The 19,533-nt window shown below is 35.8% G+C and overlaps 1 protein-coding gene across 2 annotated transcripts in view; it reads left to right on the top strand.

Moving 5' to 3' along the window:
- Window positions 1-19,533, top strand: part of Pola1 (DNA polymerase alpha 1, catalytic subunit) — a 321,162-nt gene that overhangs the window by 194,629 nt on the left and 107,000 nt on the right. The window contains exon 35 of one of the 2 annotated variants that reach the window (XM_075958886.1): window positions 10,732-10,848. The exons of the other annotated variant lie outside the window; for it this stretch is intronic. Within the exon in view, the coding sequence (XP_075815001.1) occupies window positions 10,732-10,848 (117 nt within the window). The remainder of the gene's footprint in view (window positions 1-10,731; window positions 10,849-19,533) is intronic. 2 annotated transcript variants of the gene reach the window in all.

Genomic DNA, 19,533 nt, shown 5'->3' on the forward strand with positions numbered 1-19,533 from the left:
TAAAAGAAAAGAAAAGAATCACAGTACCTCTAATTTCCAAGGCATATCCTAAAGAATGTTACATTGTGATTTCTTCAAACTAAATCTTATGTGTGTGCAGCCCTGAAAAAAATAAGAATAGACCCATTATAGTATCCGGTTCATTTGATTTTTCAAAAGTTAGGGGAAATCTGCAGATCTTTTCAGAGCCCCTCATTTGGCACCTCCTCATTAGGAAGCAGCAGATGAAGGGAAGCAGGCTGAGCTGTGTTCAGAATGCATCTGCAGCTGCTTATCTCCAGAGATCTCGGCAGTGCAACTTGTACAAGCCCTTGCTGTGTGTATTTTTTTTTTATTTCTTGTCCCTGAATACTATATTTTGCACGAAAAATTCAGTTTTGATAATTTGGGAGGGAGGCATTATTGTGGAATGTGTACCTTTTAGGAAAATAAAAACCTGCTTCTTTACTACAAAAATCAAAGCTTCCTCTCACATCTATCTTTAAAACATTCTAATATAACTTTTACAGTCCCATGTATTGGTGAAAAGATGTTATATGTAAAGCTGCTTAGCTATTGAAAATGTGATTTTGATTTTTTTTGCATTAATTCCTGAGTAGCTAGCTGGTTTATATTTTAGATTGTTTTGTGACTTGGGATCTCTTAGTATAAAGTGGTTTTCAGACCATTGGTGGTTATATTGCTGTACATCTTTCTTAAATAGCAAACATACACATTTCAATAGTTTTTTTGGACAGTACCACATTTAATAATTTCTTTATAAGAAAAATTTATGTTCTTTATTATTAACATCATTTTCTCATCTTATGTTCTGGCATTTAAATTATGAAACTTCATCTCGGCATGTAGACTTACCTTGTGTTTTCAAGAGGACAGAAGAGGTTTTTCTGCAAAGCTAAATAGTTTTTACTTTATTGTCTGCTATGAAACAGCTGCTGAAACCAGGAAAATGCCATCTCATCATTGGGCCTGGGGTGTCCAAAAGAGGCAGGAAAACAAATGACTGTAGCTCCCTGTCTGCCCTGGCACTCTCCTCCTTTCTCTCGTTTTCATTGCCGTGAAGAGCAGGAGAACAATATTCTGCAATTAAGGATTCCATTAAGTTGAAGAAAAGAGCAAATGGGAGATGTTTGTTCTCCAAGCTCAAAAAATTTGTCTGGGGTTGTGGGGGGGGATAGTGGTAGTGGTATAGAGAGAGGTGGGTGGAGAGACGAAGTCAGGGCTGTTTGTTGAATATACTGTTAAGGACTGTTACCATCCTAATTAATCAAGTTAGAAATTACAGCTGTAGTCGGTTTCCCCCCAATTCTTGTTATCAATTTTCTTCTCTTTTGAGACAAAGCAAATATAAATTTTGTGTTCATTTGTCATTCGTTCTTTGACTTCAGCATCTCTGAAAATAACAATGTAGCACAAAAGCCCAGTATTTACCTAGTTGTAATGTGGGTTGCCATGGTGTTTTGCAAATTATTGCAATTATGTTCACCATGCGAGTCGCCCTTGGTAACTGGCGAAAAAACTGATAATCCTGTTTTGAACAAAAGGTCAAATTGCTGAATAGAAAGTCTTGATTAACTAAAAGATGTACAAAGTGGAATTATTTCCTACCATTCAGAAATAGTTCTTGATCGGGTTTGGGGGAGGGGGTGAGTAAGTACATCTGATTACTGAAGTACAAAGCATTGAAAGGATGTTGTCTTGAGCCTTTCATGTAGTCTTAATGGTGGCTTTTTTGTCAAATTTACCCATTTGCGGCATTGAAAGAGGCAGCTGCATTTAAGCTGGAGAGACGGTGCTTTTTCAAGAGTTCAGTGCATGGAAAGTTCTCAGCAGTATCTGCAGTTTACTAGTAGCCCCTGGTCTATTAAAACTGATGTGCCGCATTTGAGCCCATTGCTCTCAGTACTTGTGAACCCCTCTGGCTGATGATCTAATAAAGTGCTCTTACTGGACAATCTCTGATCAGCTACTTAAAAAAGGAGGCTGGGGGAGGGGGTGGGCAGGAGAAACCGCACAGGCAGTCAGTCCTGGTACTGCCCGGAAGAAGAGAAGAAAGTGGCTAAACCGAAAGGGTTGTCAGCATGATGATCTGTACTGAGGTATTTGCCATGCCTTTTGAGTTTCTGTGTCCCAAATCTCTTGAGCGGTGATCACATTTCTCCCCCTCTTCAGAAGAAATCTTTATTTTAAGTAAGGTTGGATGAGGGATTGGAAATGTCTTTTTGAAATACTAGAATCCACATTAATATGTGTTTCTTAAATTGTGGGTATCCAGAAAGTATATAAGCCTGTGTTTCTGTAAAATCCGAAAAGTTTCCCATGCTACAGCCAAAGGTCAAATGGATTTCATCTCTTTTGAATGTTACAGAGCATCCGTGCAGAGTGAATTTGGAGGAAGGGATTCTTTTTTTTGTAATGACCACCTGAAAAATCAGTTCTCAAAACTTTTGAAAGTGTGTGAAAGTAGCATGAAAGCAAAGCGAACCTTAACAAGTTTGTGGGTTTACATTCTGCATCACCTAGCAACCCCCTGGCTCAGCCAGATCTCTTGTCTCTCCTTAGTTCTGTTTACAGACTATTCAAACGGCCCTTCGAGACCATGAAAGATATTCAGTTTCATTAGTACCATTCTCAAGGAGAAAATAATTAAAGTTAAATGAACAAATATTGCCTGGTGATGGTGTGAACTCCATTATGATTTTTATGAGGCAACTGTATAGATGATTCAGATTTAACATTGCTATTTGGTATCCAAAGACACCTTGCATTTAACTATGCTAGCAAATACGTATCTGCAAACTAACAGAAACAAACAAACAAACAAAAAATCAAAGCTACTTTTAGCTGGACTTAAGCAAAAAAAAAATTTGTGGTGAGTGACTGTGCCTACCTTTCTGATTGAATTCTTTTGTTTGATTATTGCCTAGGGACATCTGGGTTGATCTGAGTTCACACTGGATCAAAGCAGGGAAGAGCATGTGGGGAACACGATACCTCTCTTAAAACTGATTACCTACCTAGAGAGATCAATCATAAAGAAATGTATTCAGATCATACTACATAAGAGATTATTCATTTTAGTGAGTGGCTTAATTTAATGAATGATTCTAATGCTCCTCAAACATGTCCTGACATTTTCTATTTAAGAACTATTTGTGTGATTAAATTCACTCATTTAGAAACTTTAGTATTAGTAGAAAAAAAAACATTTTTCCTGTGCTCCCCCCCATGAGCATATCTCTGCAAATTCATCTTGGTAACAACCAAACATCATGGTATTGTAGTGAAAGCCCTTGTGAAAAATTCTTCCATTATCAATAATAGTTTTCAGATTTTTAGATTAATATTTCTTTGTAAAAAGAAATACAGAAGAGCCATTGTAAAGATAACCAGCGCTGTCATTTTTCCCTTTCCCCTCTGCACATGTTGATGAAACTGAGCTTTGAGCTTGCTTTTAAGATTTGCTATTTTGAATACAAAGGTAAGGTAGTGGATTTGTTTTGTTTTTGTTTTTTTAGAGTGACAACTTGAAACAATGATAGAAATAATAAACAATTTCTCTTTAGTGGTTTCATCACTAAAATATTAATGTAAGCACTAGAGTAGCCATTTTATCATCTCATTCCATTTGAATCTTTACTCCTTTTTCATGTTGAAATAACTATATATGTGCCTTAATTTGGTATGTCCATTTATAACTGTTAGGGAGGAAGACATCATCACAGTTGGAATATTACATCCCCAAGTCACTTGCAGCTTCACATGGCAGGGAGAGAGTCTTTTATGAAAAGATTTGTGATACAATAGAGATGAATGGAATGTTGAGAGACAAATGCTTCCAGTTTTTCATATAAAGTGAAAGCAGGGTAGCTATGAAATCTTGTATTCTTATTATTTGTATTTTGTTAGATCTCTAACATCCACAGTACATGGCTAGGTTGCATGAGCTCTTTGTGCTTTGTTGACAGTTGACAGACAAAGCAAAATTATTCCAGAAGCAGGGTACTATATACTTAGTTGTGACCCATTATAACCTAAGAATGTAGCTCTCTTTTGAGTCGGATGAATAGGGAGAGTATTTTATAGAATAGGCTTGAATATACTAAGAGTGATTTTTTTAAGCTACCCATACAGAGAGATACATGTCCTTCACCGAACTTTTTCCCTCCAAAATGTAATTTTCCATATAAAATCATTTAAAGTGTATTTTCCCCACTTGCTAGCATGGCAACAGTTTTAACTGTTCTAGTATTGTCCTATAGTGGTAAAATACAATTGCCGGTAATTGTTGGCTTCTGTGCTCACAGTGTAGCAGAAGATAGCTTACATGGGCTTTTTAACCTACCTCAGGTACATCTTCTGATGTTCAAACTCTGATTGCAAATTAAAATAGCAAGACTATGGTATTGAATTTGATGTGAGGCAAAGTAGACCAGGTTGCTAATTTATCATGTAATATACAGTTGCTGAGGTTGAATTTTTTTTCCCTTGTGCTATTCTGTGTGTTTAAATGAGGACGGCAGTTTGCATGTAACCTATCATAACAGTTTGGGAGTGCTCCATTATCCTTTCAGCAAACTGATGACAGTCTGGTCCTTGCACAAATGATAAGATCAATAAGTTTCAAATAACTTGGATGAAATGACATGACTGTTCATTTAAAGAGATGTCTCACTTAAAAATCTATTTTAATAATATTTAAAATTCTTACATTGACTGACATGACTCTTTCCCACTTCTGTTTGATAATTCTGTTTAAAATATTTTTGTATTAAATTTGGCAAGTAGTTTATATACTTATTTTTTCCTGATTTGCCCTTTGATCTTCTAGTCTGGCAACTGTCTGAGATTTAATAATCATTCTTTGACATGCCAGAATACTGCAGTGTAGAATATTTAACTTTGATAGCAAATTTATGCTGCTGTAGATCTTAGGAGATTTTTCTCCAGTTTCGGGTGCCAATGTGGGCCATAAAGCAATTTGTTTTTTATAGATATTAATTTATCTATATTTATAATATTTAATATATATTTCTGGACATCTCAAATTACAACATGTCATCCTTCAAAGGCAGCTGTGGGAGCGTACTGTACACTGCCTCTAAGAAGACCTACCATTTTTTTAAAAAAGGAAAAAGCACTGGGCATAATTCTGTGACAAAAAAAAATGGTTGTCTGCAAGGGAACCCCAGAAATTTACAAATGCCTTTGGATAAAAAGAGAATCTGATATTCTCTGAGAATGTGTACTTAGGAATAAGGTTGATAGATGACTGTTAATAAAGCTAATATTGATATGATAGATTATGAAAGAGCATGCAGGATGGCAAACCTTGCCCTGTGACCAAGTCCCTATATTCCTGGAGAGCTGTTTGAATTTAGACTAAATTATACATCATGGCAGAACTGAGTCATGAAAATCACGCAAAGACCATATATTCTTCCCTTGTCATTTATTCTGCCATCCATAATTTTATATTAAGTATAATTAGGAAGAGTAAAGAAATTCTCACTTATATTGATCATATTGTTGCTTTTATTTTCCACTCAAAAGCAGTTTTACTTTTAATCTTGATTATTTATCTATTATAGTTTTATACTTCTTCCTTCCTTCTTTCCTCTCTCCCTGGTAGTCTCTCTATGTATCTGTGACTGGCCTGGGACTCACTTTGTAGACCAAGTTAGTCTCAAACTCAGAAAGATCCACCTGCCTCTGCCTCCTGAATACTGAAATTAAACGTGTCACCACACCCAGTCTTAGTTCTCCACTTTTTAATGACTCTCCCTGGACAATGACCAGACTTTTTCGTGACTAAGTGGTGCTCTTTAAAAAGTGTGTACATGTGTGTGTGTATACATACATACATACATATATATATATGTATATATATATACTTATATATTATACTTATATATATATATATATACAGTTAGTTATAACTTAACAGTAATCCTCAATGCATTTACTGAACATTTTTTGAGGTTATTTTAGGGTTTTGTTGTTTTGTTTTGCTTTGATCCTTTAAACAATTGTGATAAGCATTGTTTCTGTTTTATAGATGAGGAAACTGAGGTTCAGAGAAAGGTTTGGTCACTTACACAAAATTACCTAATAACGTGTGAGGGTACAATGTTTAAAAGAGAGTCCATGCCCTAGAGACTAGCAAGAAAACTACTAAACCCTAACAAGGTTATTCTCCAGGGGCCAACTAGTTAGGAAGGTAAAATAAGGTGCTTAAGGGACAATGTGAACCAGTGTATGTTCTTTGTCCAGTGAGATAATGGGAGAAGTCCCAGTAGGTTGGGAAATTTTTGTAGAAGAATGGACTTTTCATTAAAGCAGTGGGTATTTTAGGAAGGGATTATGTGGCCATGCAGTGTCAAGGTTAAGATAGAGGATAGTTTCAAAAGCAATCCAATGGAATAAGAATTATTTGTTAGGAATGTGAAAGCAGGGATCAGGGTGAGGCTGTAAAGATTTGAAAGGAGACCGATGAGTGTGTTACTTGTCTTTGAAGAGATGATACGGGATGAAGAACCCTGGAGAACTACATTTGGCCCCTTTTTATAGTGGGTGTGGGAGAGAATGGGGTCGTGATAGTCAAGGCAGAGGCTACTGCAGCAGAGCAGCTTAATATCAGCATTTTAGTAACTTTGATGCTAACTGGGCTGTAGATGAAAAAGATTAGTGGGATAAAATTGGTAACTGGCTGGTAATAGAAGAGGAGGGTAAGAGCTGCTTTGAATTTTTTCCTGTGAATTTCAGATCCAGGCCTTTTTGCTTTCTCTATGTTTTTATTTTATTGCTTCTGTTTATTTGAAGAATTCTTTTTTGAAGGCCCCCATGTACCACATTTCTAGATCTGGGTGGGATCTGCACCTGTGAATCCTAAAACTGTAAATACACACAAGGGAATAACAGTTGGTGTTTTAGGTCCAACTCTCAAGAATGCTGCAGTTACAGGTGGAAAGTGATCCCTTTAGCTCATGCAGACAGAAGTCATTTTAGTTGAGATCTCAGAGATATAATTTAGCAATCAAAACTGATCAGTATTTGACACAATTTGGTACACAATGATTTTAAAGAATAGTATTGCTGAAATTAAACAACAGGGGATAGAGCTTTGTATGTTTAGACAAGTTTGTTTTCCTGTTGGACAGGTTGACTTTACTTTTTCATTTATAAACATGATTAAGCCAGGCAACTGAAAATGTGATGTCCTTATTCCTATTGCATGTGACAATTTGCATGTAGCACGACACAGTAGTGAGATGGTATGTTTGGATGGCAGACTTCTTACAGTGGTTTTAAAGTGTTTCCTTGAAAAACCCTTTTCTTAGATTGGACTTCCCCGGAAATTACTCAAAACAGATTTCTTCTTCTATTGACTTTTCAACAGATTCTTGAGCTGTACATATTATCCCAAGGGGGAAAATGAAAATGTTTAGTTTTGTCATTGTAAATGATAATTTAAGGTCACACAGTATTCCTAGTAGTTTCATTTGCTTTGTTTTTGTTGCCCTTTACAAACGAAATTCCCTTTGATGATCTTGTAGTGGACAATTTGCCCCATCTTGTAATTTTTTTCAAAGTCCCGGAATATTTTTAACAATATAAATGTTTATTGAAGTAAAACCTGCCATTCTTAACATTTCTTGAGGGAATAAAGTCTTAATTGAAATGTACTAGACAATATTGAATTGAAGCAAATCATATATTGAAAATGGCTTGTTTCTCCCATAAAAGTTTCATTTAAAATATATCATTTTCATTTAAAACATATCATGTCCAAAAGCTTAATTTTCAAAATAAAACATGAGGTATAAAGAGTTACAGGTTTCTACTATTTTCTTCACTGACAGTTCCCTTCACACGTTTATCAGCATACTTAATTTCCATGCATAATAGCACTAGTTTGTGTTGTCATTTATAAAGGGAGATTAACAGATAGTAAGTACAAACAAACCCAAACAAGCACTGAATAGAAAGGTGACAAAGAAAGAAAGACCTCTTTAATGTTAATTATAACTAGTAGGAAGTGTAGACAAATTTATTATCTGTTTTCTATATGACTTGAAAGAACGTTTAGTTAGTGATTCTGCCCGAGATAAACTTAGGTTTTTGCTTTTTAAAATAGGTGAAATGACAACTTAACATCTTGTTGGTTGTCAGGTCACTTGGTGAATTGTGAAACAATAATGGAATCAAGTTTTGAAAACGTCTGAAAGGGACAAACTTTTTGAACATTATATTTTAAAGATTAAAAAACAAATTCCTGGGCTTGGTATCATGTCTATAATCCTAGCACTCAGGGGACAGCCTGGACTGTGTAGCCAGAACTTGTCTCAAAATTATTATTTTTGTTGTTGTTGTTATGAACAATAATAATTTAATAACCAAGTTGTGTTCAGTACTTAATGATCTCTTGCCTCAAAATAGGATCCTCGGCTAGATGTGAGGACACTTACTTAGATCTTAGCTATTTTAAAGACTAAGGCAGGAAGAATATGAGTTTGACGTTACCTGGACCACGTAGAACAAACCCCCCTCCACCAACCTAAAAATTGAAGGTAGTTTTTACCATATTTACCAAATAAAAAAATTTTTTATTTTGTTAAAATTTAGTGAATTACAGCTTTGGTTGGCAAGACTGTGAGCTAACTAAAGAGCTTCAGGTCTCAAATATATCCCTTGTCTATACAGAACTGTTATTCTGTTCAGAGCATGCTTTCCTATTTAGACTATAGTTTCCTGAAACTCTGTGCTTGGTACCCCTTTGCCTGTTTACCATAATATTTAATAAAACTTTAGGCAAATATCAGAAGTTTCATAAGAATTTGTTTGATATTCTCCATCTGAAAAGTTCAGATTACAATTTAAAATAGTTAGCTTTGATTCACTGAAACATAGTTAAAAGGTTGGGTTTTTTTTCCCAAAGGATAGAAAATTGAATTGGGGGGAGGCAGTGAATATATTCAAAACAGTGCACAACTCCCAAAGATCTAATAATAAATTAATTTAGCTTACTGAATGAAGGTAGGAGTTAATTTCCTTTCAGCATATTATGACTAGATGAATTTTCTATTTTTTAAAGATAGCTTTTTTTAGTAAGTTGTACAAATGGCACTTTGTTTTGTTTTACAGCCATAAATGGAGCTGTAAAAACCAATTCTTGGTGATTTCTTTTGAGTTTGTGTGTAGCTACTTTCAAGAAGGGCCTATTCTGGGGAATAAGGGCCAGCACAGCAGTGAGTGAGGGCATTCCTCAGATTTGGAAATGCCATGATATGAAGATTAAAGAATACTAACTTAAGCAACATTCATGTGTATGTGTATACTGCTTTTATCAAGGGGTAAGACAAGCTGCTGAAACTAGCAAAAAGGAATGGAGTTATACAGGTCACTGATCCTTTCTTAGCACAACCCTAGAGTGACTCTAGCCTCTATTCTTTGTCATGTGTGGATCTTTCTTCCAAAGTTGTCTTCCCTTTCTTTTCCACTAACCAAACTTCTGATCATTCTTCAAGTTGAAAAATTACCATGTCTCTGAATGCCCTGACCCAGAGCCTTATAGGAAAGGACACTATGAGATAAGAGGACATGTCTTGCTTACTTACATGCCACAGCACCTCACCTTGCTTGACCCAGCTTTACTGTGCCTCTGTAGTAATACAGTTAGCACCAAAGCCCACAAGCCTTAGGGCTCAATTTGAACTTCTGAGATTTGCTCAACTCTATATGTGGTAGCTTGTCTTTCTATTGAACAGATAACATTTTATACTAAGTGTAATACTAATTCAAAATGGTAGACATACTGTATTGTATCACCGTAAGAAAATTCAAAAAAAAAACAGGGAGAGTAACTGAAGAAGAAAAGGGGTGACAAATCTACAGGGCAGAGAAATAGACAATGGCTACTTCAAATCTCTGAAAAATAGTGGTTAAAGTTGTCTTTGAAAACATAGGAGCCAGTTTTATGTCTCCAGAGAACACATGTAGAAGAATCTGTTTTAATTTAAAATCACATAATCACTAGCTTTATTAGGCATTTCTTTTATGGCAAGAGAACTTGTAAGTACTTTAAGTGTGTTACATCACTATAGCAGGGTCTATACGGTATGATACTGTTGTCATAGCCTTTTCAAACAGAAGGTAACTAGCATATTGGGATGGTCACTCATTTCTATACATTTAGTATAATGGTCTGAACTAAAACTGTTTGGTTTATAGTTTATGTATAATAGTAGTTTTAATTGGGAGATTTTGATGGGGGACATATATCTCTTAAGAAAAGGGAGAACATTTCATGGAAATCACTCTTGTTTTTTTTTTAAGATTTAATTTTTTATGTGTGGGAGTATAATTTGCCTGCATGTATGTAAATATATCATGTATGTGTGTAGTGCCAAGAGGCCCAAAGCAGGTGTTAGATCCCTGGAACTGGAGTTTACAGATGGTCATGAGCTCCCATGTAGGTACTGGAATCAAAACTGTGGTCTCTGGAAGAAGTCAGCATGCCTCACTATTGAACCCTCTCTCTAAAACCATGTTTTTCCTAATTTTTAAGTTTGGGGCATACATCTAATTAGCTTGTCCAAAAGAAGTGAGTTAATTAAACTATTCTGCAATCTCTAAGGAAGGTTGGAATAAATCCTTGATAACAGAAGGGTTTATTAGTTCCGGTGTTGAGTGGTGATTATAATGCCAGATTTTTCTCCCTTTTCTCTCTAGTGCTGGTTGATATGTGAGGAGCCAACATGTCGCAGTCGCACTCGACGTCTTCCCCTTCATTTCTCCCGAAATGGGCCTCTTTGTCCGACCTGCATGAAAGCTGTACTTAGACCGGAGGTAACTATCTCCTAATGGCTTTCTCCCCTCTGTGGCATTAAGTTGTTTATCAATATCTGCATAGATCATTGGTTCTTAAGCAAGACTTAGTATATTCACCTGAGGGATAGTGCATACTGCCATTAGTGACTCCCAACTGTGGAACATGAAGTATGAAAACTCCTCTCTGGCAATTAAGATGCCTTGCCTCTTATGCCCCCGTTGAGTATCTTCAATCCAACAGCAGTTTCCAAACTGGTGAACAGAATGTTTGCAGGTCTTTTGAGCAGAAAGTGTCTTATGATTCATTACTATGTATTACTAAGCTACTAACCAAACTTAAACTAGCTTCTATAAATCATATAGGAACTTATAGTGGGCTAACACACAGTTCACTTAAAGAGAATGTGCTATTTTTTTAAACTTTATATAGGCTTTTGCAAGGGGTTTTGCTGAGAAGGTGAATACAAAAGCAACATTCTATCCCTAACTTTTGATGTAAAATATTTTCTATGAAAGAGGTCTAATTTTAGGAAAGTATTTTGTTGTATTGTCTATTTCTCTATTCTTTTACATATCTTTGTGTAATTTTGACTGCAGTCACAATGAAGATGTGCTTTATAGTTATCAAGCGTTTTTTTGTGTAGTTACTTCATTCATTACATGCAATTTAACCATACTTCTCAGGCTACTTTTCAATAGCTCTATACTGAAAATTTATGAGTATTTTCCCACTTAAATGATTATTATTCTTTATCTAAGTGTCTAAGTAAATATAGTAGTGTTTTATATTGCTACATAGCTTTCCTGATGGCTATCCAAGTTTTTACTGTATACAAATACCTTGTGAATATACCCTGTATAATAGCCTTTTACACATTTGGACATTACCAATAACTTATTTTTAAATAACTGGATAAATATTAAATGTTCCTTTCCTTACTTTCTAAAACTTTGATAATTATATAGGGTTTTTTTATGTAGAACATGTGATAATTAGCTGTCCTGGTGAATTATTTTTACATCAGCCTCAAGGCTTACATCAACAGGTATAAAAACAGAACAAAGGTGTATGGATGTAGGGTGTCTCATTAATCTAGTTGTAAGTTCTATAGTGGGTCTCAACCTTCCTAATGAAATGACCCTTTAATACAGTTCCTCATGTTGTGGTGACCCCCTAACCATAACATTATTTTGTTGCTACTTCATAACTATAATTTTGCTACTGTTATGAATTGTAATATCTGTTATGCAGAATATTTGATTCTATCCCCAAGGATTCGTGACCCACAAGTTGAGAACCATTGCTCTAGGAAAATCATTTTGCTTCATGAGCTGATTTTGCCTTTGAGACTCATCAATTTAAGTTTAATGAAAATTGAATTGTTTTGTAAAAAGTTTTTTATTCTTCAAGTCATGGTGAAAGAAGGGAAAAAGAAATATGTAGCTATAGAATTATTAAGTTTCTGATAAACATTGGTGGTAATGTTGGTATAGTTTAATATACTATCTTAAGCTTTTTTGTCCTTTTTAATGAATGAGACAATACAAGCATTTCAAAGTGACTTCCTTTTTACTTTATATCCTATCCTTCCCCAAACTATGGCATTTTAGTTAGATATTTACTACAGGCTAAGCTACCTATCCCCAGGAGAAGCTTTGCTAGATTGGCTGCTCAGACATGACTCTGGAATTCACTGTTTCAGAGCACTCTGCTTAGTGAAACTGCCCTTAGTCTTTCCTAACAGGAAGTTTGAAGGACTCAGCTCATTTTTCTGTACTTCATTTGAATTGCTAGTGATGAGTTTGGAAAGTAATATTTATGAGGTTTCTGAGCTTTTCTACTAGGAATAAAAATATTAATCTTTTCAGAGACACCCGAGAAATCACTGTACAATGAGCAGCATCACTTTAGTTTCTGTAGTTTTTTTCAAAGTATCTGTTTTACAAGATTATACACATCTCACCAGGTGTGGTGGCATACCTTTAATCCTAGCCCATAGGAAACAGAGACAGGCAGATCTTTGAGTTTGAGGCCATTCTAGTCTACAGAGCAAATACCAAGATAGCCATCCAGGACTACACAGAGATACCCTGTCTCAAAACATTTGCCCTTTTTTTAAAAAGGAAAGAAAGAAAAGACTATAAGCTCTCAGATGCTGAGTTTCAACTGTATCTTTTATTTAATAATTTTACCAGGTGTAGTCCTGCATTAGAGCTGAAAGACTTTTTCTGTCCCATCTGGTTCTGTTGGAATAGTTTCTCTCCTGCCCACAGGTCCCCACTCAGAGACTTAATTATAATTGCTTTGCTTTGCTAATGGCTCGGGCTTCTTACTGGTTAGTTCTTACATATAAATTAACCCATTTTTAATAATCTGTGTGTTGCCGTGTGCTCCGTGCCTTGCTGGTAATGCTCTGGCATCTTACTCCTCTGGCCACTGCTAGCACCTCTCCAACTCCTCCTCCTTTCTCCGTCTCTCTGCTTAAATTTCCCACCTAGCTATATTCTGCCCTGCTATAGGCTAAAACAGCTTCTTTATTAGCCAATGGTTATAAAACAGTCACAGAATACAGAAGGGAATCCTACATCACTGCATGCTTATAATTCTAGCATAGTCTGAGACAGGACTATCATTATTAAGGCCGTTTTACTATGAAGATCTCATCTCAAAAAGTTTTATTAAACACCTACTATATCCTGCAAAATTTGCTCAGTGTTGGGGGCAAAATTTATAAATGTTCTACATTTTCTTACTTCTAAACAGATGAATGAAGAAAATATGGCATGTCTTCACAACAATGAGGTTTTATTTAGCCATACAGAAGAATGAAATAATGTAATTTGTTATGAAAATATGTGGATGGTGTGGGAGGTCCTTCTGTCTATGTGTTGCTCTTGTTGATTAATGAATAAAGAACTGCTTTGAGCCTTTGGTAAGGGCAGAACAGAACTAGGCAGGAAAAGCTAGAGCGAATGCTGGGAAAAAGAAGGGCGGAGTCAGAGAGAAGCCATGGAGCTGCTGGAGACAGATGCTGGGAACTTTAGCTGGTAAGCCACTGCCATGTGACAATACACAGATTAATAGAAATGGGTTAAATTAAGATGTAAGAGTTAGCCAATAAGAAGCTAGAGCTAATGGGCCAAGTAGTGTTTTAAATAATATAGTTTCTATGTGATTATTTCAGGTTTAAGCTAGTCGGGCGGCCAGGCACTAATGAGCTGCATTCTTCAACAGATTGGCTCGCCAACATGGTTAACTATATCCACAGAAAACCAGAGAGGGCTTGAAAAGAAATTCTAGACACTATAAAACAAACTTTAACGGCATTTTTTTTTCCAAATGGGCTTTGCTTGAGGCGGCATGCCGCAGTTCCTTTAAGAGAAGTCTTACTGATTCAGTGGTAGCAGCCATATATGATTTCAAAATGGCAGCTTCCTGGCCATGGGCCATGCTGTTAGCACAAACTCTGACTCTTTCAGGAAACTGAGCATTTGGATAGGGTTTGTGAGTAGAGTGTCTCTGTTTGTTTGGTGGCTATGTTGACCTTCTCAGAGGCGCAAGTAGCTCGGCCATTCTGGACTGGCGGGGTAAGCAGGAAGTACCGTATATACCCTAGTGATGGCACATCTTAAGTTTTAAGAAGTGTGGTGCTTTGGGAGCACATTCAGCTCATTCAGCCTGTGGAGCTGGAGATTATCATGTTAAATGAAACAATTCAAATTTAGAAAGACAAATATTTCATATTTCCCATATATGGACTCTGGTTTTAAGAAAATACCACAGAGAGTGAACAAGAAGCGTCTGTATAAGTTAATTACATTGTAAGCATGCATGAAAATGTCGCAATAAAATCCATTATTTTATACATGTACTACTAGGAAGTTAGAAACCAGTTTAACATAGATTGTATAAAATTGTTACCCATGGGCAAATAAAAATGTCATTTATAAATTGAACAAATCACAATCTATTCCTAGTACCAGGCTAGTGGAAACTTCAGATAGGCTCAAGTTTTTGGTAAAACACTAGCTGTTTAATTTGCCTGTCTCTTCCTCACCTAATAAATCTTTCACTTAGTCCTGGGTTGTAGTTGACTTGAGCACTTCTAGAGTTGACTTGGAATATGCCAGTTGTCTCTCCTTAAGACTCTTGATTGCTTGAGTAATCAAGCAAATAAAACTCGGACAGTTATGTTCCCAGGGCTTTGGACATGTCCTTTCTCTCTTCTTGGGTACATTAAAATATATTTTCTGTACCCTAAAATTTCTTTGGCCTTATGGTAATTTAATGGTATACAAGTTGCTGCTTATTTAAAATACTGTGATTCTTCTTTACCTTAAATAACTTTAAATTCAGAAGTTAAGTTTCACACATATTTATAGTACTAAATAATAAGATCCTCATCCTTTGTCCTGGTGACAGAACTTGAGTTCATCTAAATTAGATGGTAAGTATTTTAATAAGGACACGGTACTTTTCTTTTTAACATGGCCAATGTACATGGATAGGGACTGAACCACAGGAAATTCTGTGTTACATAATTCATCTCCTTGGGTAATGGTAGTAATATATGATGAAAATGAACAGCTCCTATGGCAGAATTACTATAGTAGAGCTCTTTATTCGGTTGTTTTTTTTAACTAAATTTTCTTGAAGGCTACTTCTAAGGGAACGATTGACGTGACCTTCGTTTCTACTTTGGGACAGTCCTCAGGTTTCTCACATTTACCTTTTGTTGTCAAATTACTAAAATCCTTTCTGTCACCATCAGTATCATTAAAAAAAACTTCTGTTCTTCAAAGAAGAGGGGAAATTGTGAACTCAAGGCCATCATATGGTTATGACTTCAAAACGGCTATGCTTAAACAAGTTGTTGGTTTCATGAGTAACAAGTGCATAAAAATGTTGCCAAGCTACTTGGGCAGTGTTTCATTCCTATGTAAGAAAAATGTAGGAAAATATTAGCTATCTCTTAAGCTATTATTCATGAAATAGGCAGGGAGGAGAGGACCTTCAACCTTATAGGGAAATCTGATACATTGTTACCAAGGCATTATTGGTGTTTCAGTAGAGAAAGGTTTTACTGTGACCGGCATTTTAGAGTTCTGTAGTTCTGGTGACTTAAACAAGAAGATTTCTGAATTTTTTATATAGCTTTTCTAGTACCAAGTGAGTACTCAACTTTTTTTTCAATGTATTTTTTTTCTTTCTGTTAAGACAAAGTTAAAATAACATAAAATTAACCATTTAAAGATAAACAATGCTATGGGGACCTTGGGAGAGGGTTAAAGTGGAGAGGAGCGGCAGGGAGAGGAGCAGAGAAAAATGTAGAGCTCAATAAAAAAAGATAAACAACACATTTCTATTTAGTATGTTCATGTGTCTAATTCCAACCCTTTTATCACCCCAGTAGTAAATGTTATACCTATTCTACATCCTCCTCTTCTCCTAACTAACTATAGTAAACTGTTTGTCTGCTTTCAGTTTCAGCCATTTGCCTATTCTGAAGATTTCATAGACGTGAAATCAGGTGATGTCATCCTTTGTGTCTGGCTTCTTTCACTAAACATATTGTTTATTTTTATATCATGTATGAATTTTCATTCGTTTTTGATAGCCAAATAATATTTAATCAAACCCAGATGGAATGTTCATCCATTCATTTGTTGATGAACATTTTTATTTACTTTCAAATTTTTTTTATTAAATAAAAAGGTCTCATATGTTGCCTGAGTTGTGACACTTACCTCACTTACTAGTCTTATTTCCAAGAGAAGTATTACATGAATCTAGATCTATCCCCTTGTCCTTACTCCGCACTTATATGCTCATTCTTAGAGTTTGTATCCAAGGAGTTCAACACAATATACAGCATTTGAAGTACTATTGCTGGAACCAATACAGAAAGAATAAACCTGCCATTGCCATATCTGTTTGGGTTGTATTAACCCTCTTAAACTTTCCACTGTTAGGTTGTGTCCTGTGATGTTTTCCTGGACTCATGGCTTATTAGTAGTAGACCTCAATGTATAACTCTTAACTGGTGGTGTATTAACAAAGTACCACAAACCAGATGGCTTAAAATGGGTGACATTGGGATAGGAGTATATAACTCATTGGGTAGAATGCTTGCTTAGCAAATGCAAGATCATGGGTTGGCAATTCCTGGTACCACAAAATAGAAATCTCAGAAATGTATTACTTCATCATGCTAGATGTCATGTATAAAGTATGAGTGTCATCACAGCCATCCTCCTAAACTTTCCTCTTCTAGCATTTGCTAACTTTTGATGTCCCTTGGCTCTGTACATATTTTATTCTAATCTCTGCTTCTTTTGTAAAACGATCACCTTCACTCTACATGTCAATTGTCTCTTTTCTTTTCATAAGGACAACAGTCATACTGTTTAAAGGCCCCACTAATTCACTCCAATTTCACCCTAACTTGACTTTTTTTCTTCCAAAACCAAAATTTAAAATAAAGATTGTTTGTTGATAATTGAGCTTAGCACTTCAGCATATGTTTTTGAGGGATATATTTTTACCTGTAACAATTAGAAATTATACTGGGATATATTTTTGCCTCTAATACTTATGAATTGTATTGAGCTGAAGGTAATGAATACCAAAACTAACATTGTCTTAAAAAGAACAGACATTTAATTCCCAATCTAAGACTGCATATTTTTAAACACGTAACAGAAATTCAGTTGTGAACTATTTCTGATTCTCCTGTGATTCTTCCATCCCTTCATCATCTGTCAACAGCAGCACCAAATTGTTATCTTGAAAGTCACAGCACAGTTCATTGAGGCTGTATAGACTTGTTCAAGACATCACAGGGTAGAATAGTGAAGAAAAGACTGACGAGTCGAAAGAGTATACCCCCTTTGGGGCTGGAGAGATGCCCAGTGGTTATGAGCTTATTACTCTTCCAAAGACCCTAGTTCACTTCTTAGCACAAATATCAGACAGCTTACTACTGCCTGTAACTATAGCTCCAAGAGATCTGACATACTCTTCTGGTCTCTGTTTTTACCTGAAACAAACGTATATACATACATACACACATACATTCATTCATATACATACATACATACATACATCTTTTTAAAAATGTGTTTCCTTTCCATGTTATTTCTTTAAGCAACTTTGTTGGAGTCCTGCACAGCATACCCATTTATATATCATGGGCCAAAAATTAGCCACAGAGATTAATAGCTTTTTGTTACTAAAGAGGAAAAGAAGACTGGGTATTAGAGACCAACCAGCACTGTGTTTAACAAAAACCTAACAAATGTTGTAAATTCCTTGCTTTGCAAGATCTCTCAGCCAATCACTATCCCATTGTGGATAGTATGGATCTTAGTTCTGCTTTCGATAAAGTGTTTTGCCTTCAAGAGTTCTGATATTGTGAATAGTTTCCTTTCTTTTATCTTTTCTAAAATATTGATTAACATGTTGAAGTAGAGAGACACCTTCTTCCTGGTAGACACTGCACCATTTCCATCAGCCTCCTTTGTGTAGAAATTTTCTACCAGTTGCTAATTACATTTGCTTTTAACTTGTAATTGTCCTCAAGGATTATGCCCAAAGGTTTCTTCCAAGGCAAATTCACATCATTTTGATGAGCTGCTGATGCTGTCATAGTTTTATAATTATGTTGGCCCTTAACAGAGAAATTATGGAATCTGCCCCCTTTGACTGGTCATTTCAGCAAAAATGAGTCTTTTTATTCATTTTATTCTATAATCAAGTTGCTCTAGAGGATGAATAACACACACACACACACACACACACACACACACAGCTTTCCTCAACTGTGACTATATAATAATCCTGTTCACGGGGTATCTAAATATCAATTCTACATTTAGCATTAAGTTGTATAATGTGGTGTACTTTGCTGATAATTGTTAACTAGTTAGAACTACCAAAGTAGACATCCATAAAAAGAAAAAAAAATTCTACTATGGAAACTTATATGAGGAATTGTGATCACTCATACTGGAAAGAAATGGAAGCTCACCCTTTCAACAAAGTAGAAGATCCAGACCCTGCTTCTAATAGGCCTGTATTCTAATGGGGATGTAGACCCTGCTTCTAATAGGCCTGTATTCTAATGTGGGAGGTAGGGAAATCCAAATTACCCAGATACCAGTGGTCAAAGCGAAAAGGAAACAGCAACAGCTTTGTGATATTAGAGCTTCCAATCAATAAGGTGGAAAAGATAATGGAGTGGTGAAGGAAGACACTATTTGACTAGAGCATTGGTTCTCAACTGGGGCATATTCCCCCTCTTAACCCCACTACATTTTGAGTGGTCATAGTCAGGGTGGGTATGACTGCTTTAAGCATCTATAAAAGGTGTAGAAGTAAAAGGATGCTGCTAAACCTCCTCTGTTGCTTAGGGCAGCCCCCAGTGCTAAGAATGGTTGCATAGTTCTGTGAGTCAATAATGCCAAGGTTGAGAATCTTTAGAAACATTAATGTTAAGTATGTCAAACCCAGAGATGACTGATGGTACAATTTGAAGACAGAATTAAAATTTTATTATTTTATGGATATAGATGTTTTGCCTGTATGTCTGTCAGTGTACCATGTACATACCTGGTGCCCATGGAGGCCAGAAGAGGGCATCAGATCCTCTGGAACTGGAGTTATAGACAGTTGTAACCTACCTTCTGAGTGCTAGGAGTTAA

Source organism: Microtus pennsylvanicus, chromosome X (assembly GCF_037038515.1).
Source record: "Microtus pennsylvanicus isolate mMicPen1 chromosome X, mMicPen1.hap1, whole genome shotgun sequence".
NCBI lineage: Eukaryota > Metazoa > Chordata > Mammalia > Rodentia > Cricetidae > Microtus > Microtus pennsylvanicus.